The sequence below is a fragment of the Protopterus annectens genome, chromosome 1.part2 (genome assembly GCF_019279795.1).
Source record: "Protopterus annectens isolate FY-2018-M chromosome 1.part2, PAN1.0, whole genome shotgun sequence".
Classification (NCBI taxonomy): domain Eukaryota; kingdom Metazoa; phylum Chordata; order Ceratodontiformes; family Protopteridae; genus Protopterus; species Protopterus annectens.
The window spans coordinates 663,860,872-663,883,961 of NC_056727.1; the positions used below are offsets into that span (position 1 = coordinate 663,860,872).

General features: G+C 42.5%; 1 protein-coding gene across 1 annotated transcript in view; it reads right to left on the reverse strand.

The window, feature by feature from the left end:
• Positions 1 to 1,127: 1,127 nt before the first annotated feature.
• Positions 1,128 to 23,090, reverse strand: part of CATSPERE (catsper channel auxiliary subunit epsilon) — a 207,788-nt gene continuing 185,825 nt past the window's right edge. Inside the window, exon 5 of the mRNA XM_044060190.1 lies at positions 1,128 to 1,184. Coding sequence (XP_043916125.1) covers positions 1,128 to 1,184 — 57 coding nt within the window. The remainder of the gene's footprint in view (positions 1,185 to 23,090) is intronic.

The window sequence follows — 23,090 nt, forward strand, 5'->3', positions numbered from 1 at the left end:
TGGAAAGTCCATCTGCTTATTCTAAGACTTGCACTTACCTGAGTGCCTCAGAGGGAAGGAATCTAAGATGGAGGAAGCTACAAGACTAAATAGTGTGAGAGATTCTGCAGCAAGACCCTCAGGACTAATGTCTTGCTTTGGAAGAAGGTGGAGAGCTACAGAGTCAGAAACTGCAGTCCCTAAAGGTTCACACTTATAGTCTAAGCCAGTGGCGAGGCATGCAGAGAGGCCTGCATGATTAGAGCTGTGACAGCCATTATCTTGATCCTGACTACCAAAGACTTAATTAACACCTGCATTACAGTCAATGGTCTCCATGTCAAACTCTGAAAGCCAATTCCTTGAATGAATCATCCAGTGTGAGACATCTGAAGTTGACATTGACCCTGAAAAGTCAATCCTCAGTGTTAATGCAGAATGGTACATTGACATTGAGAGTCTGAAGGCGAATAAATCAAAGATCAGAAAAACAGTCAATGCCAGGATGGTCAAGGTCGAAGGCTGCAACACACACAATGAAGGGTCAACCCCAACATGCTCAAAAATGCTGACCCTGCATTGAAGGGCTAACCATCAGGCAAACTGAGACCAGAAACAGAGTTCCAGTGGGAAAAGCCTAGGCCATAAACAGGAAAGATCCATTTGGGAAGGTGCTCAAACTTATTGTAAAGCTAGTGGGGAAGGAGGACTAGGACAGCATAAGCTATAGTTTGGGGATGGTGTTACTGCTGTGATTGACATGAGAAGTGGCTGAAGAGATCTGAAGTTGGGTCCTAGGCAATACAGCATTTTTGAAGAAAAAGAGAAAAGGCTCATAACTTTAAGAAAGTTCACCCAGCCAGGCTAAGTCTTGCAGAACTTAGATGCACAAGTAAAGTAAATGGAACTCCAGTCCCAGATCACTTGCATCTGATGACTGTCTTCTTTTGGAAGAAGAGCCATTGAAAGTAGAAGGCAAAGCCCTAACTTCCGTATTAGGCAACAGCCTTCAACCTCTCCACCTCTAACTGATTCCTGTGTTGTTTAATGCTAGAGGGCTTGAATGAGGTGCAGAAGGAGCAGCCCCTGAGAAATATGCCTCTCATATATTTTATTACCTTTGGAATGCTTATCCTGGAGTGGAATTTTCACGCCAAAAATCTAAATGTTTCTAAAGGAATGGAAAGCTTTGTCTCTGTCTCTATCTACAATGAAACATAGCAAAAAAGAAAGTGAGCATCAAAAGTAGTTAAAAAGTAAACAAGCAGCAAAAACAGCAGTGATTCCACAAGTTATAATACAACAAAAATAGAAGTTATGTTCTTACCATAACGTTCCATGTTAGTTGTCTTCTTCTCGCCTTCTTCTTGCTGGATGGGTTCGGAGCCGACCTCGGCTCCGACTCGGCCACTCTAAAAGCTCGAGAGTTGGTTCCACCGGCTCGAGGCTCCCCTTATATCCCACAATGCTAGGCGAGAGTTACCTCAGATCTCATTTGTAAGCTAACCCCAGCTTATAATAGTAACAAAATGACTATAAACAGAGTCCACCTCTAACAACAGGGAGAAAGAAGGGTGACCTACATCCTGATTCAGGAAATATGCAAAGCAGCATATGCCTAAGAAAAGAGGTGGTAGAAAGAGAGGTCACAATCACAACTCCTCTAGGTCTGTCCAGGCCAGGGGGAAGGAGGGTGGGACGCAAGAAGAAGGCGAGAAGAAGACAACTAACATGGAACGTTATGGTAAGAACATAACTTCTATATGTTAAGTTGTCTATCTCGCCTTCATTCTTGCTGGATGGGACCGCGTCCCTAGCACCTTGTCCCGGGTGGCCTAACGGAACAGACTCCTGAGAACAGTGGAACCAAAGTTAGTTCTATGCCTAGAAGCTAAATCCAACTTATAATGAGAAATGAAAGTGTGAGGAGTAGCCCAAGTAGCCGCTGCACAAATGGTGTCAATAGGCAGTCTGTCTTGGAAGGCTAAGGAAGTAGTCAAAGCTCTGGTAGAATGGGCCTTAGGTTTATTAGGCAGCTTTTGGTGTCTAATCTCATAAACAAGGGTAATCAGAGATGTAAGCCATCTAGATAATGATACCTTTGAAACTGAAAGTCCCTTTCTGCCTTCTGCATAGGAGATAAACAGTTGGTCAGATTTTCTGAATTGTTTTGTTCTATCCAAATAGTACCTCAACTGACGATGAACATCTAGCCAGTGTAATTTTTGTTCAGACCTATTGGAATATTCTGGAAAAAGACAGGAGGTCAATGCTTTGATTTAGATTTGACGTCGAGACTACCTTAGGCAAAAAGGACGGGTTGGTTCGTAAGGATACCCTGTCCTTATGGAACAATAGATAAGGAGGTCAACAGCTGAGTGCATGAAGTTCTGAGACTCTTCTAGCTGAAGTAATAGCTACCAGAAAGAGAGTCTTCCATGATAGCAATTTTAATGAACAGGAGGCTGCAGGTTCGAAAGGGGAAGAATCAAAGAAGTAAGAACTAAATTTAGGTCCCAAGGAGAAGGAGGATTTCTTATAGGAGGTCTGAGAAGAAAAACTCCTTTCAAAAAGGCTTTGCAAAGCTTGTGGGACATTAAGGCAGACTCAGAAATACCCACATGAAAGTTAGAGATAGCTGCCAATTGAACTTTAAGAGTAGAAGGGATGAACCTGCATGGAAGAGTTCAGCTAGAAAATCAAGGACTATTTGGATGGAAGCAGTGAAAGGATCTATGTCCCTTCCTTGAGCCCAATATGTGAAGCGTTTCCACTTACTCAAATAAATCTTCCTAGTGGAAGATTTATGGGAAGCTATCAAAATATCTCGAACAGAGTGAGATAATTGAGGAAGCCTGGCTAAGGTTGGAACTGGAGGAACCAAGCAGTGAGGTTCAGAGAGGGGAGGGAGCGATGTAACTGACCCGATTGATGGATCAAAAGATCTGGAACTAGGTCCAGATGCCAAGGTCGCTCCAGTAGAAATTGATGTAGAAAGGGGAACCACACCTGTCGAGGCCAGTAAGGAGCAATGAGGATCAACGAGGCCTTCTGAGCGATAGCTTTCTGTATCACTTGAGAGATTAGTGGGAAGGGAGGAAATGCATACAGAAGTCCCCGGGGCCAAACTTGGACTAGAGCGTCTCTGCTGGGTTGGCCTGGTAAAGGGAATAGAGTGAAATAATCTCTGCACTTGCTGTTTTGGGGAGTAGCAAAAAGATCGCAGCAAGGCTGACCCCACTTGAGAAAAATCTCTCTCACAACAGAGTCTTTCAGAGACCACTCGTGAGGCATGAGGATAGCTCTGCTCAATTTGTCCGCGATTTGATTGGACTTCCCGGGGATGTGCGTTGCTATCAGAAACCGCTGAGAAGAAATCGCCCATTGCCACAATCTGAGTGCTTCTCGACACAGGGGTAGGACCTGGTTCCGCCTTGTTTGTTGATGTACCACACTACAGACATATTGTCTGTCTGGATTGCAATCGTTCCCAAGGGAGAGAGTCTTGAAGGGCTTGCAACGCTAAAAGCACTGCTCTCATCTCCAGAACATTTATGTGCAAGTGGCATTCGTCTGGTTGCCATGTGCCCTGGACCGTCCTGCCCTGATAATGCCCCCACCCGATCAGGGAGGCGTCCGTTGTCAGAGTAGCAACCGGAGGGGGAGGAACAAAGGGTCTTCCCAACAAGAGCTGAGGGGAAGACATCCACCACATGAGATGATTTCTGCACTGCGTGGTCATAATGGTGTGGGACATTGGAAGTTGCTGGTATGACCATTGTGTAAAGAGCATCCATTGAAGGATTCGCATGTGGAATCTGGCTAATGGAAGCAGAGGTATGGCAGCCGCCATAATTCCCAACACTTTCAGAACTAACCTGGCTTTGATTCTGTTGTTGTTGAAAAGGAGTGAGACCAGTCTGTGTATGTCTGTTATTTTCTGATCTGTTAGCCTCGCAGACATGTCTACTGTGTCTAGATTTGCGCCTATGAAGGTAATAGTACGACAAGGCGACAAAACAGACTTTTCGCAATTTATTGAAATGCCTAACTTTTGACAAATGCGAAAAGTGTAATCCCTGGCCATCAGAAGGAGATGCTTGGTGGGAGCTGTGAGGAGCCAGTCGTCCAAATATGGAAACACCTGGAATCCTTGTCGTCTCAGGTGAGAAGCTACCACTGCCATGCATTTGGTAAACACCCGGGGGGCAGTGGTGAGACCAAAGGGCAGGGCCCTGAATTGAAAATGACTGGTTCCCAGCCTGAAGCGGAGGAATCTTCTGGAGCGTCTGTTCATTTTTATGTGATAGTACGCATCCTGAAGGTCTATAGAGCACATCCAGTTTCCTTTTCCCAATAGGGGAAGGATGGACTGCAGCGTGACCATCCGAAATCTTGTTTTCTTGACTGATCTGTTCAAGATACTGAGATCCAAAATTGGTCTCCAGTCCCCTGTTTTCTTTGGAACTAAAAAGAACATTGAGTAGATTCCGGATCCTTGCTGGTCTGCTGGAACTGGCTGAATTGCTCTTTTTGCAAGCAGTTTTGAAATTTCCCAAACCGCTAGATCCCTTTGAGCGGGTGGAACATCTGGAAGGGATTTTTTTGATTGTTTCGGAATGCGAAGAAAGGGGATAGAATAGCCTTCGGAAATGACGGACTGTACCCATTTGTCTTGAGTCAGGGATAGCCAGGCTTTTGGGTACAGTGACAATCTTCCCCCGACTGCCTCCGAAGGTGGGCAGTCGGGCAACACCTCAGGGATGCTGAAAAGGCTTATCAGAGAAGGCTTCTCGATTGCCCTGGTTCTGCGGAGCCCCCCTGCCTCGAGGCCGACGTCTACCATTGTTATTCCCGCCTCTGCCTCTGGCGGGGTAACGACTTTGTGCGTCAGGCGAAGTCCCTTGAGATTGTTTACGGAACCACATTTTCCCACTTTTCTGGCCTTTGGGGTAAGGCCTAGAAGGAGTAGAAAAACGGACTCCGACGGCAGAAAGAGTCTTGCCATCAGTCTCGCACCTAGTCAAGGTTTCTTTCACTTGAGGACCAAAGAGAGATGATCCATCAAACGGGAGTTAGTGAAAGACGTCTTGAAGGGGTCTGCAAAATTGCATAGCCGCATCCAGGCATGCCTACGTAAGGCCACACCTGTCCCTGCGGCCCTACTCGCTCCATCAGCCGCATAAGAAAGGAGGCGCATGGAGGAGTTGGCTATGGAGTTAAGGGTAGCCAGCTGAGTGTTCATTTTATCTTGAAAACCCGCAGCTGTAGGATCCTTCAACATGTCACTCGCTTCTTTAATCAAGTCCCTTTGAAGACGAGTGAAATGGCACAGGTAGTTCAGCGGAGATAGTAAATGTCGCTGACGAGAACATCCGCTTCCCGTACCTGTCCATGGACCTAGATTCCTTGTTAGGTGGATGGACAGGTACTGAAGGATCAGCTAGTTCCTTCTTAGTGGCAGCAGCTACCACCATAGCATCCACAGAAACTCCTTTTGTCAAGAACTGTTTGTCTGCTGGTGCCGTTATGAATTTGGAGGGTCTCCTGGGAGTGGGGTCCACTGAATCAGGAGCCGTCCATGCCTTTTTAGCAACCACCTGCATGAGGGGGTCAAAGGGGACACCCAGGAGGTGGAAGGGCGAGAGCCAAACGCCTCAAGATATACAGATTCATCCTCCGAAGGGTTAAGGGCTGGCCAATTTCCCCTCTGCTTCAGGATCTCTAGAATGTCTGCAAAGGAGACATCTTCAGAAGGAGAACGGGGGGAGCCCTCGGAATCATCTAAATCTGTGTCAGATGTGATGGACTCAGGTGAGTCAATGTGTTTCCTCTTACACTTCCTCTTCCGAGGGGGCTCTTCTGCTAAATCAGGAGAGGCCTCGAAGAGGATGAAATCCCACAGGGGTTCCTGAGGAGCTGGCTCTCTGCGGTCCGGGATGAGGGAGTGAGTCGACTTGACCTGAGGCACCGTAGAGGGAGGGGCGGACGGAGCCGACTGTGGAGTAGAGCCAGGCTCTAACACACTCCGCATGACCTCGAACGCACCCCTGTCAGGCAAAGCCAGAGGTCCTCGCTCCGAGAAGCTGAGAACCTCCCTCGGCACCGACAGTGATGGCTCCGAGGCCGATGTCGGAGCCGAACTCACCAGCGCCGAAGCTCCGAGAGGAAGAGCGGGGTCGGACAAGGGTCCGATGCCACTCACCCCCTCGGAGCCGACAATGGAAGTCCGGCGCCGAGATTCTTCTAAGGAAGAAATCGGAGCCGACGATGGAGCCGAAGACAATTGTATCGGCTCTGACACTACCACAGTCTCGGTTCCGACACGACCCGGCTCCAAGCTCAACGGAGTCGGAGGAGGAATATGTTGATGGACAGGGGCAGGCATCGACTGATGAGTCGGGCTCTGAAGCATCTGGGCCAGTGCCTCGGACTTAAGAAGTCGACTCACTACCCTCTGAAGGTCATGATCCGACAGCCTCGATGACCTAGAGGAGTGAGATTTATGGCTCCGTTCAGACAGCAGGGGAGATCCTGGAGACGAATGAACGGAGCCAAGGGATGGTGACCTGGACCTCTTCCTCGATGTCGGCTCCGAAGATCTGGTCGGAGCCGACACGGGAATCTCTAATACCTCGGCTCCAGCCGGAGCCGAGGGAACCACAGAAACTGTGGACTGAGACTCATCGGCTCCAGCCGGAGCCGATGTAGGCGGAGGTTTAGAAGCCTTAGGTCTCGGCTCAGTTGCTGGAGCCAAAGACCTGAAGCCTTGGAGGGCTTCCCTGAAGACACAGTAAGGGAATCCTCAGGCTTGAGTAAACCTCTTAAAATTAATTTATTTTTTCTTTCCTGCAGGACCCTGGGACTGAAGCCATGGCAAACAGCACAGGAGTCCTGCAGGTGCAAAGGCCCCAGGCAGTAAACACAAGAAGTGTGACCGTCTGTCAGAGACATTTTCTGACAGCACGCATCACACTTCTTGAAGCCTGAGACCTTTGATTCTTTAGACATCCCGAAAGTGCAATCACACACACAGTCAAAAAACACACTGATTACACCCTGTCTAGTTTTAGCTTAAAATAAAACAACTGACTAGGTTTTAGATTAAGAAAAATAACACACACACACACCCACTAGGGAAGGAAGAAGGCCTGAAGGCCCGAGGGAAGAACTTAAAGTTCTTGTGGGGAAAAAACAGGAATTTTAAGAAAAAGGGGCAAGAATTCCTCTAAACTAAGGAAAATAAGTATAAAATTTAAAATTAAAGGGGTTTAAATACACTAACTTCACAAGAAAGTCACTTACCAAGAACCGGTAGAAAACCAACACCTCGATCGCTGTAGCGGCAAACGAGATCTGAGGTAACTCTCACCTAGCATTGTGGGATATAAGGGGAGCCTCGAGCCGGTGGAACCAACTCTCGAGCTTTTAGAGTGGCCGAGTCGGAGCCGAGGTCGGCTCCGAACCCATCCAGCAAGAATGAAGGCGAGATAGACAACTTAACATCATATAATCTCTAAACCACATAGACTAAAAACAGAAAACTACACAACACTAGAAACTGCAGCCAGAAGGATTGGGATTGAGAGAATGCTCTAAAAACACTAGCAGGAAAGGACTTTAAATATACTGCAACAAGAATAGAAAGGCAATATATTGGAACTACTGGACCTGAAAAATGTTGATCAAGCCAAAGGAGCAACTTTATCAAAAAAAAAAATTAAAAATCAGAGCAAAAAAAAAATAAGTTATGTACTCTACTACTCACCATAATGTTCCATATGTGTTGTCCATTTTCATTCTTCCTCAAACCTGTGGGGTTCGAATCTGATCCTCGGATCCATCTTGACTGTTGCAATAGCTTGCAGCAACCAAAATGCTCTCAAGCTCTTCCTTTTTCCCATAATACACCCTTCTATGTTACCTCAGATCTTGTTTGCTGCTTCTAGCCAGGAGGACAATAGGGCCTTCTTTCAGGAGCACTAGAAGGGTCAACCAAAGAAAGTATATCTGGACCCTTGATTTTGCAGATGCCACGAGGGCAGCGTTTTCCATTAGAGTTCCCCCCATGCCTCTAGGAGGACTACTTCCACGTGTGTTCTGAAAAGACCCTTGAGATTTCTTGAACCACATATTTCCACTACTTCTCTGATTCCTGGAGTAAGGTATCTGAGGAGTGGAAAAGAGTATGCAGATAGGGTCTTCCCATCCTTCTTACACCTGGACAAGGTCTCTTTTACTTTAGGGCTGGACAGGGAAGAACCATCAAAAGGAGCATTGACGAATGAAGACCTGAAATGGTCTGCAAAGTCACATAAGCACATCCAGGTATGTCTCCTTATGGATATACCTGAACCCACTACATGAGAAATGAGCCTCATAAATGAGTTAGATATAGATTGTAGGGTGGACAGTTGAGAAGCAACTGAGTCTTGTACTTTTTCAGATATGGCTCCTAAAAGGGTATTAGATAGCTCATTGATCAAATCCCTTTGCAATCTTGTAAAATGTGAAAGATAATTCAGGGACCTTAGAGCAAAGGTCGCTGACATGTAAACACACTTCCCAAATCTATCTATCATCCTGAACTCCTTGTTAGGAGGATGGACAGAAGAACGTTTTGTCCATAACTGTTTGTCCTCTTGGGCCATTTAAATATGTCTGGTCTCCGGGAAATAGGTTCAATTGAGTCTGAAACATTCCATGCCCACAGAAAGATCAACTCAATGATCCCATTGATGGGTGGGGTCACCCAGGAGGTAGATGGATGGGCATCAAACCACGCCAGATACAGAGATCCTCAGATGATGGACTGCTGGACTTACAGCCACCTCTCTGTTTTAGGATTTCTAGGATGTCTCCAAAGGAGACATCATCAGCAGGTAACCCTGGGGATCCTTCACCCTCATCAAAGTCCGTGCCTTTGATGATAGATTCCTCAGTGGAGTCCAGCTGTTCCCTCTTACACATCCTCTTCTTAGGGACCTCTTTCGTGGGATGTTTCAGAGAGGTATTAGAAGAGGTGGGGGAATCCTGTTGGGAAATCTGAGGTTTTGATGCCCGCTGTCCTAGAGGGAGATCCAAGTGAGAAGCCATGTGTAGAGTTGACAGAGGTGAAGGTTGCTGATACAAGGGGGTAGGCAGTGTCTGAGCTGCAGAGGCAGACATGGCTCCCTCTAGAGCCTCAAAGGCTGATTGTCCCCGAGAAGGAAATGATCCCAGATCTGAGAGGGCATTCCTATCAGTCGTAGACTCCTCCTGCTCGGGGGACAATCTTCCAGAGATCAAGCTGAAGCTCTGAGGTGTAGAGACGGCTTCAAAAATCTTGGGGTCAAATCAGTCACCTCGGAGCCAACAAGGCCACTTCAGCTCTGACAGATCTCTGGCTCAGACTGAGCCAAGATCATACTAAACATTGGATCCAGGGAAACAGAGATCCTCTGATCTGACACAGATGATGCCAGATTGGATCTGATGGCTGCAGTGCTTCGAAGGAAGTCAGAGGAGGAAGAAGGGCAGTGGTAGATGATGCACAGAACTTCCTGACCCAAAGGGGTAAGAGCCAAAGTAGCCCCTGATACACCCTGTGCCCAGAGAATCGTCTTCACAAGTCTCTCCACGTCTTCTTCGCTTAGACTCCTGGAAGAGTAAATCAACATAACTGATGGAGATTTAGGTCTCTCCAGGAAGGGAGATGGAACTCTAGAAGGAACTGGGTCAAAGGAGGGTGAATACTGAGTCCTAAGAAGATATATATAATCCGAGGAGTCCTTTTAGCCTGGTTGGGTCAAATCAGAAGGTCTACAGATTCCGGCACTTTTGCCTTCAGATCCGATGAAGTTTTTGTATCTGATGTCTTGATCTTTTATTGCAGTTGGATCAGAGGGAGTAGTCATCTCTGAAATAGGTCTTTTTCTTCCCTTGTCCAAGACTATGCAGGATGAGGAAGAAGCAGGGCTAGATTGTCTAGATTTTTCTTTTTCTTTTACTTTTGATGTAGCTCCAGAAATTGCCTCACCAAGGGAGGAAGGCAAAAGATCTTTCAATAAATACAGTTTAATTAAAACTATTTAAAGGAGTCCAGAATTTTAGAAAGCAATAATAATAGAAAAAATATTGAAAATTCACTTAGCTGTCCAAGGGCAATTGGAGAACCCACATCTTCACAAAGTGGCAAAAAAGATCTGAGGTAACTTAGAAGGGTGCATTATGGGTAAGGAAAGAGCTCAAGAGCTTTTTTTTTGTAACGTGCTATTGCAATAGCAGAGTCAGATCCGAGGATCGGATCTGAATCCCACAGGTTTGAGGACAGAATGAAAATTTACAACATCAGATCATAGCTTGGGGACATTTACTGAGTGAAAACTTCAATAAAGGGCTGGAGAAGGATCTTTTAGTACTGGGGATTATAGGTAAGGAAGACAGACTGCAGCAGTCTAAAAGCTGACTAAATCATCCATCCATCCATGACCACTTTTTTCCATTTTTTAACATGGGATTGGAGTGTCACTTCAACAGTGGCAATCATCTAGAGTCAAGGTTTATACCACCAATTGGCTAGCCCTGCCGCAGTACTTCTTCCATACCTGTCATTTGCACACATGCTCATACCTATGACCAATTTAGAGTGTCCAGTCTACCTACTGGGGCACCAGGAGGAAACCCACACAGACACAGGGAGGACATGCAGACTCCGCACAGAAGGCACTCCAGCCAAGGATCGAACCAGGGAACTTCTTACTGTGAGGTGACAACACTATCTGCTGCATCACTGTGCCGCCCTATAGAGCTGACTAAATACCTGCTGCTATAAGCCTTAGAGGTTACGGAGCTGAAATGCCCAGTGTCAGATATCTACTTCTATTTCTAGCACCTCTTCAAGTATCTCTGGTAAATATGCTCTAATCAACACATCTGATATATGCAGTTCCTCATATGTCTTGTCTGCACATCATCTCTGTAGATTAAGTAACATCCCCCTGCATGCTCAAAGACTATCTGAACATGATTTCCAACCAAGAGTTTGTAATCTGTTTCCATCTGAATTTCTTTGTCACAGACATAGTTATGGCATTTCTCGTGTTTGTATACAGCTGTTATCGGGCCTTTATTTCTAGCTGAGCATATCACTGTTGTACATTTGAAAGTTTATAGGTTTAAGCTTAAGCTTAAACTATACTGGTTGTTGAGGAGTTTGATGGTCTGGATAACATGAAGCAGGTGTCCAAACAGCTATCCATTTCCTTTTTCACAGTATGGATCGATGGACTGAATTTAACTGAGAGAAGTAGCAATGTCCATTAGTGTGGGAATCTTACAGATATGAAGCTGTAAATCTTCACAATAAGATTTTATTCAGGCCAAATGGTCTCTTGTATTTAGGACATCAGGAGATATTCTAAGCAAATGGCTTTAAAATGTAAGTAGTCCTTTAATGCTCTGTATGGAAGGTATGTCCCCTCTAACAAGACAGTAACATACAGAGAAAAGACAACTTGCTGTAGTCTTACCTTGTAAGACAAACCTTGTGACTCTTCAGTTTTTTCTTGTGAATAAATATTTGTACCTTATCCAGTTGAATTAAATGGTATATAAGCACATTACAGAACTTGGGGCAGAATTCTATATCTGATTTGTTAGCTGCATACATAGGGACATTTACCTCTCTTGATGGCTATTCAACCCATAAGGATCAGGTGACTATCTCCATATGCTGTGTGGATGGTATCATCTATATGGATATCACAGGATCAGAGGAAATACAAGGCAACTAAGTTTTGTGACCATTTACACCTTGTCATTACCCATCTTTAGACCATACTCTACAGGAGGGCTAGGCCAGTCAAGTTTGGGGTGTATTTGTGAATATCCATCTAATCATCTGAGTCTCATTAGAAGGACGAGAGTGTATCACACTACTTAATTTGCAGCGGAGTCTGTTCCAGAGGTGGGGGGGGGGTACTGCGTGATGAACAGTGCAGGCAGGTAAGCAAACTTACCTTAACAGTAGATGTTTGAATGATCACGCAGTAGCCTAAGCTATATAGGCTATATCCTGCTAAGGGCCAGCTTCAAAAGCCTTTAGGGCACCTTCCACACAACCAAACCATTAGTCAACTCATCCTAGCAGAGATACAGGGAAGCTAAAGTCCTGACAGAACAACGTGCATGAGAGAATTGAGAGGATTTATAAGAGATAGCATCTCTTTTATGTTTTAAGTCTTTGTGGATATATCAGGCAACAAAGACAAACCCCACTAGCTGTTACCATGCATGTTTCAACCTTCTTATTACCTTACCAGCACAGCATAGGCAATTTGGCTATACTTCAGAAACACAGGGTCTTTACACCCAACTGATGGTCCACCACCATTAAGGTGTCTGCAAAATATCCCAACTAGCATCCAAACTAAAAAGTAAAAAGGTCACACAGGCAAACCAATTAGTAAAAACTACAAGATAAAACCAAGCCATGCTAGAGTTCTCATTGTGTGACACAGTAAACCTTCTGTAATAGAGATCCATGGAATATAAGCAAATGCCCCCTTAGGACATCAATTAATCCATAAAGACTTTAACAGGCAAAGTCATGAAAAATCAGAAGCTATATAGCTGAAACACAATGTCCTTAATTAAACCATAAAGACTTGAAAATGTAAAATGTCATGGATAATCAGAAGCTATATAGCTGAAACACTTGATGTTCTTAAGGGGACATTTGCCTACATCCCATGGGCCTCTATTACAAGAGATTTAAGTACTACACAGTAAAAACTCTGGCTAGATTTTTCTTGTAGCTTTTAATATTCAATAAAAAGTAGTTCAAGCTTCCGGTTTGGCCCAGAAAATAGCTTTCAGTAATTTAGAGAAAATTAAATCAAATGTACTAAGAGCTGATTAAAATAAATAAAAACATTGAAGGAATATATCAACTCAAATAACAAAAGACTGGAAAACATTGAAGAAGCTTCAACTAGCTATGTCAGATGAACTGATAAAACTGCAAAAATCAGAGGCTGAAATGACTGGCTGAGTATGAGGCTTCTCACAAACAGCTGTTTCAAATACTGGCAGGTTATAGAAGACAAAGTGCATAGTGAAAACCTGTGATTTTTATGCTGAACCAGAGAAATTGGAAGTAACAAACTTTATTAATTTTATGTAAGCACAAATAATCAATTGGACTGGTATTCCACAGTCAGAGTTGTTAACTGAAAAAACACACTGAGTGCTACAAACTTGGCCATGAAAAATCAGCTAAGACCTTGTTAGAAAAATATGTATTAATGTGTGTATGCTTAATGCCAAATTAATAATCAAGTATTTTAATACGCTTTTCATTCTATTTTTCATGCACTGTCTTTTATATAAATTGAGTTTCATATGAGACTGAAAAAGATGCCTTTTGAAAACTGCAGTATGCTTTCTGAAACTTGCAAGGTGCCCTCTGACCTAGTAACTGCTAGCACAGCAATATTCTTGTTTATGCCTTGTGGAAATGTACTTGAGAAGCAGGTGTTTAATCTGCTAGGTCAGAAGTATATGAATGAACAATGCCTTATGTTATAAATGTAATGATTCTAGACAAACAGCTTTGTCCAGAGGATGGGAACCTCTGCAGCTGTAGTAATTTAGAGATAAAGTAGACAAAGGATTATTAGAGAAATGAACTGCTAGCATAGTGCTTGATTTAGCCATAGTATCTTGAATGTAACATAACAAGTATCTAACTGAAAGTAACCAAGGCCATGTTGTTTTCCACAGGAAGTTTCACATAAAAATTGTTTAAATCAGCAGAAATTCATGGGAAAGATGGTCAGCAGATGATGATGAAAAGGCGGTAATCTGTTACGTCAGCATGGTAGGACAAGATTAATTTGAGAATCTATAAAAATGAATGTATTTCCTATTTCTGGTTAGACAAACTCTGTATTAGCATGTTTTTGTCTCCTTGCTGCAAGATTAAAGTGCCTTAACCTGAACCTACCGTGTTTTGATAATTTTTAAAGTATATTTTTCCTTTGACAACCTGCATTAATAAAGATGCAATATTACCAGCAGTGAGAGATGATCCTGACAAAACTGTGGAGGAAGGGAAAAAGTATTAAAAATTAGAGGCAGCAGAGTGTTTTTGAAAAACGATTATTCGTTGCACACCAGGAAGACTAGAAACAAATTTATCACAGTAATAAGGGAATGTCTAGATGCAGGTGTGATATTCAAGCTGCAGTATACAGCTATGTTTATAATATTTCTTATTGGAGGATCAAAGACATATTTTGGATGCATAACTGGCTAAGGAGGAAATAAAAACAAAATTCAGTCAACAAAAGGTGATCCAGCAATACAAGGGGACAATGCATCTCATTCGTCTGACAATAAAACTCATACAAAGACTTTGCCAGTGAAACTTATTCCAATGTTCCAAAGAAAAATGCTTGAAAGACAGAAAAAGCACAGGAGCTGACTAGAAAAATTGGGAGTACTTTGGACTTGAACCAGAGTCTGGTACTGGAAGATGAACAAGAAAAAGGTCAGCAGCAGTAAAATTAGTGTATAAATGGGAGACTATAAAGAATCAGTCACATTTGTGAAATATGGCTTTGCAAGAAAACGTGACTGAGAAAGACTGGACTTTTGTTGACTTTGTCAAACTTGTGGATGGACAGTAAAGCATATACCCCACTTTATGTCATTACATTTTAGAAGGACACTAAAAGGAAAAAAAGAGTAAGTGCAAGTAAAACAATTATTACTCTTGTTAGTATTGTATAAACATTTCATGAACTAAATTCCAAGTTGTACAGTAAAGCAGTTTTATGAAGAGTGTAATCAAGAGTATTTTAAATATGGGAGAGTCTTTTCAGTGACTGTTGCATGTGTTAAAGATACTAAAGAAAACAAACACTTCTTTAGTTATAAGAAATGTAGCTTTACACTATAACAAGAGAAGAAAGGCTGGACAAAAGAAAAGTATAAGCTAATATGTTGTGATCATCAGCTGCTGGCGTGGTGGGTAAAGCTGTACTGATTATAATATATGTAGAATAAAGATAATTTCTCTTATTTTTACAAGGGTGTATGTCTAGAGTAATGACCTTGGCTTAAGCTATAAACAAGTGTTTTTTGTCATCAAGTATGCTTGAGAAATAAGTCAAATGATGTAAGCCATCAAATGTGCTATGTTTCTTGCGTCTACAATGATATTAGCTTGTTTTTTCCAGTAGCACATGTTCTCAATAGGAGTCAAGAAGTCTGCAGCTGAAGGCAGTTGTACATTCTGTTCTGCCTGAAACTGACAAAGATTTCTTCATGCATCTGAGGAACAGTTAGCAGTTTTTTTTCTCATTGCTGACTGCTTTTACATGGAAATCAGCTGTCTGAAGATACAAGCAAATGATCTTGAAACTTCTGGGCATTCTTTGTTGAGAGATATAAAAAATAAAGGTACAATGGCAATAAGGTCACTGAAAAATAAAGTATGAAATTATGGGAAATGAATAAGGTAAAGCAGCCATTATATAAGCTCTAATACTTTATTTTATGCATTTAATATAATATTATATAGTTTAATTTAATTATTGTCAGTGCACTTCTGTTTAGGGCTAAAAGTTAATGTTTTCTGAAATCATACCAGCTATTCTCACATCTGTGAGGGAAATAATGATAAGAAAAGAAAACACTGTAATCAGTATAATTGGGAACATAGGCTGTAACATGTGCTTTATCATGGATAACCTTAATTTTAAGTTAGGTAATGCCTCTGGGTGCAGCTGTTGATTAGGGGCAATTCTTCTTATCTGGAGGGTAAATTTTCATTTTTTTAGAGAAGTACATACTTTTGCTTGTTTGATCTAAGTTTCTAGGGGATGGGGGTGTTCAGAAAATGTCTATAGCTTTTTTTGTTTGTGGGGTTTCATTAAAATAAAATGTTTTGACAAATGTGACATATGTTTAAATGCAGATAAGAAGCATCAACTCTTTAAAGGATCAGCCTGCCAAACATTGGTGTACGTATACAAGACAAAAGTTGGAAATACACATTTAAAATGGTATGTATAATAGGTAGGAACAATAGCTTTTTATCATAATGGCTACACTATCCATATTATCTTGGACTGAAAAATGGCCTTACAGGTATGAACTAAAAGGAAAGGTTATTGAATTATATTAAGAATGCAAAGATCAATGCTGCAAGATAAATATTTGTAAAGAAATCAGCCTGTGAATTTGACAAAGAAAGGATTTCAGGTTGGATATTCAGAAGTGGAAAATGGGAATAATAATACTGATGGTTAGAGAAGCTCCAATAGTGATAGAAGAGGACAAAAGACAACAATGGTAGATTTGTGTTAGTAAGGGGGATATTGGCAAGGGAGTAGGTTTATGCTGACAGGTATTTATATACTATCAGAACTGCTATTGTGGTGCTTAAGAAAATGTAGGGAGAAATAATCAGCTTTCAGAATAAAATATTACTAACTGGTGGTCACTGAAAGTTTATTTGCAATAGTGAGGGTGTATCACTGGGATGTAGAAGGTTCAATAGAACAAAACAGAGTACATGAAAATATTTTGCATTGAAGAAGTGAATTCAGTAGTAGGAACTCTGACAGAATTTACAAAGTATTCCCCAAGGTACAATAACTGGGCTAGACTGGACAGAAAATATATTCCACAGGAGCATATGCTTTTAATTGAAAGCTTTGCCACATGTCCAATAGCTATTTCAGATCATGCAACAATAAAAAAATGTTATGTACTCACCAAACATTCCATCTGTGTTGTCCATTTTCATTCACCCTCAACTGTTGTTTCAGATTTGAGACTTGAATCTGAGTCATCCGCTTCTAACAGATTATTGTGTCCAAATCTCTCAAGGTCCTCCCTTTACCCATTATGCCCCACCAACCTAACATGCCTCATATTGAGTTTGCTGCCCCTTTATATAAAGGGACACTGTAATACACAAATTAACAAAGGCAGAAAGGAGAAAGGAAGCTACAGCTCAAACATGGAACAGAGGATCCTGTACAACTTTTAGATCTTTCCAGAAGCAAGGATGGGAACAAGTGAGTGGGAAGTTGAGGAAGAATAAAATTGGACAACACAGACTGAACATTATTGGGAGTACCTAACTTTTTTATGTGATATTGTCCTTTTTATTCATTCCTCAACTGATGGGACAGAGTCCCCATCTACTGTAACATTGGGAAGCCCTCATGGAAGGATATTCCGGACTACTGTAGAGCCAAAGGTTGCTCTGTTCATAGAAATCAAATCTAATTTGTAATGGGCAATAAAGGTATGAGAACAAGTCCAAGTTTCAGCAGCACAAATGTTATTTAAGGAAGCCCTTGGCCAAAAGGCTGAAGAAACTGTCATAGACCTCATGGAATGAGCTCTAGGAGGCTTGGACAATGATAAACCTGTTTTACTATAAACAAAGGAGATACATTAAAGTTAACCATTTAGTCAATGTAAATTTGGATACTGGTTTGCCCAATTTGTTAGGAGAAAAGGAAATAAACAACTGTTCAGACTTCCTGAAGTCTTTGTTCTATGGAGATAACAGCAAAGTTATCTATGCACATCCAAAAGGTGGAACACATACTTCCCCTTAATTGAAATGTTAGGAAAGAAAACTTGTAGATTAATGGCCTGGTTTATGTTGGACTCAGAAGCTACCATAGGCAAAAAGAATGGATTTGTTTGCAGGGGCATCCTGTTTTTGTGAAAAAACAGGTAAGGAGGTTTAGAAGACAGAGCCTGGTGTTCATATACTCATTTAGACGATGTAATATTGACCAGAAAAAAATGGTTTTCCAAGACAAAAGTTTAAGATCTGCTTTGGCAGAAGGTTCAAAGGGAGAGTGTCATGGCTTGAAGCATGACAGTTAAATCCCAAGGAGAAGTAGGATCCTTTAACAATGGACTAACTAAAAAGCTCCCTTGAGAAAGGCTTTGCATAGCTTAGAAGAGGCTAAGGTAGAGTTATTTTTAACCAGGTGTAAATTAGAAATGACAGCCAATTGAACTTTAATAGTTGAAAAGCTATCCCCTTCATTGAAAATTGAAACTAAAAATTCAAGGATAGATGGCACCATTGCTAAAAAGGGATCTAGGTTCTTGCTAAGGGCCCAGAAAATAAATATTTTCCATTTACTCCTGTAAATCCTTCTAGTAGAATTTTTTTGTGAACATAACAAGATATGATGGACTAGGGAGGAGACCCTGGGCTGTGTAGTAATCAGTTGAACTGGAGAAACCATACAGTTTGAGGTCTGTTAAGTCTGGATGAGTCATACAAATTGGGTGAGACAGGACATCTGGAGTGGGATCTAGTATCCGGTGCGGATGCAGAACATGAAGCCAGAGGAAGGGGAAAAAAATCTGACAATGCCAGAAAGGTGCACTGAGGGTAACTGTACTCTTCAACCAGAATGCTTTCTATAAAAATTTGTGAATTTGAGGTAACAGTGGGTAAGCGTAAAGGAGACTCGAAGGCCAGTCATGAACTAAAGCATCTCTCAGTGACACCCCATTTCAGGGATCAGGGCAATGAACCAGCTGCATTTGTTGTTGAAGGGAGAGATGAAAAGATTGCAGCATGGATGACCCCACTGATAGAAAATACCCTGCGCCACATTGACATTGAGGGATCACTTGTGAGGCATCAGAACGGACATGCTTAGTTTGTCCACAATCACATTGGATTTCCATGGAATGTGCATTACTATTAGGAAGTGACCAGAAAAGATTGCCCATTACTACACTTTCATTGCTTCTTGACAAAGTTGGTAAGATTTGGTTCCTAAGCAAACAAAAACAAAAAAACGAGAAACACAAGCTCTTTACGGTAAATTTTTTACATATGAATGTTTTATAAAGTTTATATATTTATATACTTTGTAATAAAGCATTATTCGTGTATTTGAAGAACAATGTTAACTAATCAGCAGGGGGCAATGTTGTATAAATGGAGCCTTTTGAGTCTGTGAGTTATCCTTGAAGAGGAAATGCAGAGGTACCAGATCTGGTTAATATAAAGTGAGTTCAGCTCCTAGTTTGTGTGGCTATTTTTTTTTTCTTTGTTTAGTACTATTTTTGATCATTATTTAAGATTTGGTTCCTCCCTGCTTGTTGATATACCAGAATACTGACATACTGTCCGTCTGAATGGCAATTATCCCAGATGGGAGAGTGTTTTGAAAGGCCTGCATCACTAGGAGGATTCTCTCAATTCCAGGACATTGATATGTGTCTTAACCTCTTCAAGGGACCACGTACCTTACCCTGTCCTTCCCAAGTAATGTCTCACCTACCCCAGTTGGGAGGTATCCATAGTCACTGTGGCCACAGGCTGTGGAAGAACAAATGGGCAGCCTTCAGAAAGCTCATTTGAATGATTCTACCAAAGAAGATATCTTTTGCACACTTGTGTGATCTTGACTGGAGCTGTTAATGGATGTTGAGGAATGGACCACTGGACTAAAAGTGTCCATTGAAAAATTTGCATGTGAAACCTGGCCAGAGGAACGAGGGTGATAATCGCTGCCATGGATCCCTGGGCTTGTAAGATTAATTGAACTGAAAGAGAAGAATTTTACAAAACTTTGTCGACTTGGGATCTCAGTGCCAGTATTTGAGTAGAGGGAAGAGAGGCTATCTCATTGACTGTGACCAGATGAGCACCAATGAACTCTAGACACTGGGTAGGTGTGAGGTGTGATTTGCTGTAAATGACTGTGATTCTTAGATGGATGCACAACTGGATCAAGTATTCCCTTACCTGTAGAAGTCAATGCCTGGTTGGGGCAGTTAGAAGCCAGTTGCCTAGGGATGGAAACACTCAGAATCACAGCATTCTTGAGTAAGCTGCTACCAATGATATGCGTTTGGTAAACACCCTGGGGGCTGTGGTGGAAACAAAGGACAGGGCTCTGAACTGATAATGACTGGTGCTTAGCCAGACTTGCAGGTATCTTCTGGAGCACCTGTTTATTTTTATGTGACAGTACACATCCTGAAGATCAATCAAGCACATCCAATAATCCTATTGCAGTTGAGGCAAAAAGGACTAAACCATAACCATCTGAAACTCTGAATATTGTACAGACTGATTTAATTTGCTGAGATCCAGGATTGGTCTCAAGTTCCCAGTCTTTTTTCGCACCAAGTACAATCTTGAGTAAGTTCTGGATCCTCTCTGGTCTAGGGACACCTGTTAGATGATTCTTTTTCCTAGCAATTTTTTTATTTCTATAGTAGCTGCTTCCCTTTGACTGGGTGGAAATTCAGGGATCTTTTTCACACTGATAGGGAGGATCAGAGAAAATTATATAATATAATATCTGGATATGATTCTCTGCACCCAGGAATCCTTTGTTATAGATAGCCAGGCTCTCTAGTGCAAAGACAAACATCCCTGACTGCCTCCAGATGGGAACAGCTGGGCCTCCTTTCTGGAGTGCTAATACGGCTTATCCCAGAAGGAACCTCTGAAGCTCTGGTTCTGCAGGCCATCTCTGCCACAAGAGCAGTGTCTTCCATTTGAGTTCTCCCCTCTGCCTCTGGAGGAACACTCTCCACATGAGTCTTGAAAAGGACCCAAGGATTTTTCTATGCCACATTCTTCTACCTCATCATTGATTCCTACAGAAAGGTCTTTGAGGGGTTGGAAAACATACACCCATGGAAGAGAGGGTCTTTCCCACTTCCTCACATATGAAGAGTGTATCCTTTACCTTGGGGATGAATAAGGAATAGCCATCAAAAGTGCATTGATGAATGAAGACTTAAAGGGTTCTGCAAAATCACACAGGCACATCCAGGCATGTCTGCTAATGGCTATGCCTGAACCTGCTGCCTGTGAGGTACCTTATGCTGCATGGGAGATCAACCTCATGATCATGCTTGAAATAGACTGGAGGGTGACCAGTTGTGAGGAGATCCTACTTTTATCCTTGGCAGACATAGACCAGAAAGAGATCTGGCAAGCTCCTTGATCAGATCTCTTTGCAATCTCATAAAATGTGCCAAGTAATTTAGTGACCTGAGGGCAAAGGTGACTGATGCATTCATGTGCTTTCCAAATCTGTTCAAAGCCCTGGACTCTCTGTTAGGGGGGTGGACAGAGGAACTCTGTTCTGCCAGTTCTCTCCTACCAGCTGCAGTCATAACCATGGCACTGACCAGGACTCCCTTGCTCCATTGTTCCTGGTCTTTAGGAGAGGCTAGAATTTTGTCTGGTCTTTTTGGCATTGGTTCTGCAGTGCCCAGTTACTTCCAAGCCCAATGACAAAAAAGAATCTTTGAGCTCATCGACTGGGGGGGGGGGGTCACACAAGAAGAAGATGGGCCAAACCCAAAAGCCTCTGGGAACACCAGTTCCTCCTGGGAAGGGATGTCAGAGGACTAACTTTCTTTTGATTCAAGAGCTCCAAGATGTCTGCAAAGGAGACATCTTCAGATCGAGATCTTGGGACCACCTCCCAGTCATCAAAATCATTATTCTCCATGAGAGATTCCTGAGAGGAATCTACGTTCCTCCTCTTACATGTTCTCTTCTGAGGAACTTTCTCTGTGAGGTGGTCTGGAGAAGTATCAGAAGAGATGACAATGTCCTGACAGACTGAATGGAGACTACATTGGACTGGCTGTTTCAGTGGAATGGATGGAAAATACTCAATTCAGGGAACCAGGTGAGGCAAAAGTGGTCTAATCTGAGTGGGGCAGGGATGTCCCTTCTCTAGACAATGAGAAATCCCTCTCCACAACCTCAAATTTAGGGGACACAGACATTGATGGCAATGGAGCCGGAAGTTCTCAAACCATCAGCCCCACAACCCTACCAGCACTCCACCCAAGGAAGGAGTCAGACCCAAGCTGAGGCTGTGAAGGGAAGAGATGGCTCTGAAAGCTTCGAAGTAAATTCCAACCCCCGGACTAAGCATCGACGCTTCAGCTCCGGCAGTCTTCTGGCTTCGAAAGGCTCTGAGCTGGTCAACTCAGGGAAATCACTGAAGTCAAAGAATAGACTGTCTTTGGATTTGATGAAGACACCTCCAGAGATCTTGGTTCCGAGGGCTCTAAAATAGTTGGTTGGATCAGAGAAAGCGATAACAATGGGGAAGTGGACAAAGGACGGCTCGCTAAACCAGTGGGAGTCAGAGCTGGGAGTACCCCCATCTGGATCTGCACTCTGGCAAACTTCCTCATCATTATATCCACACTGGCTTCTGATAAGCTTCTGAAAGTTCTAAGAGATGATGTGATGGATGGAGTTCAGGAGGGCCTATATGGAGATCCCTCCAGGAAAGAAGAAGGGAGCCGTGAAGAAACTGGATTCAATAGGACTAGAAGAGTACAGATCTGAGGAGATCTTGGTTTTGAAACAGTCAGATCCGAGGTAGTCAGATCTGATTTCTTATGCATCTCCCATGAAGGAGCCGAAGAGGAAGAATGGTCTGAAGACCTCTTACAGTACTCTTTTTCAGTGACAGCTGACTCTGACTTACCCTTGTCAGTTTTTTGGTAGGGGTTTCTGCCCCAGCAACTGAAGAAGTATAGGAAGAAGGAAGAAGGCCTCTCAAGACTAATTTATTCCACTGCTCAGTTAAGGCTCTGGAGTTAAATCCAGAGCAGATTGAATAATCCACATCCAAGTTTGTGAGATCTAAACAATACACTTATGGGCAACTGAACGGGGAAGACTATACCCACAGATAGCACACTTTGTAAATCCAGTTGGCTTATCAGACATTGTTGTCCAAGTAGAGAAAGACCTAAAAACACTAAAGATAGAAAAGTTTTTTTTTTTTTTTTTTGTGAAGGAAAAAGGGAAAGAAGTCAGCAAACAAGTATTCATAAAGCAAAGAGTATTAGCTATGGTACTTTAAGTAGGTATCAAGAAACTAAAGCCAAAAGGAATACAGAAATGAGTTAAAAGGACTAAGGGTGGGAGAATTAGAAAAATATAATAGACGAAATCTGAGACAAAAACTCACAACAAATGGCTAAATAAAACTCCAAAGCTCGAGAGTGATAGGATCAGAGTCTGAAGCTGAATGGTGGCAAATGAGATCTGTGATATGTTAGGTTAGAGGGCG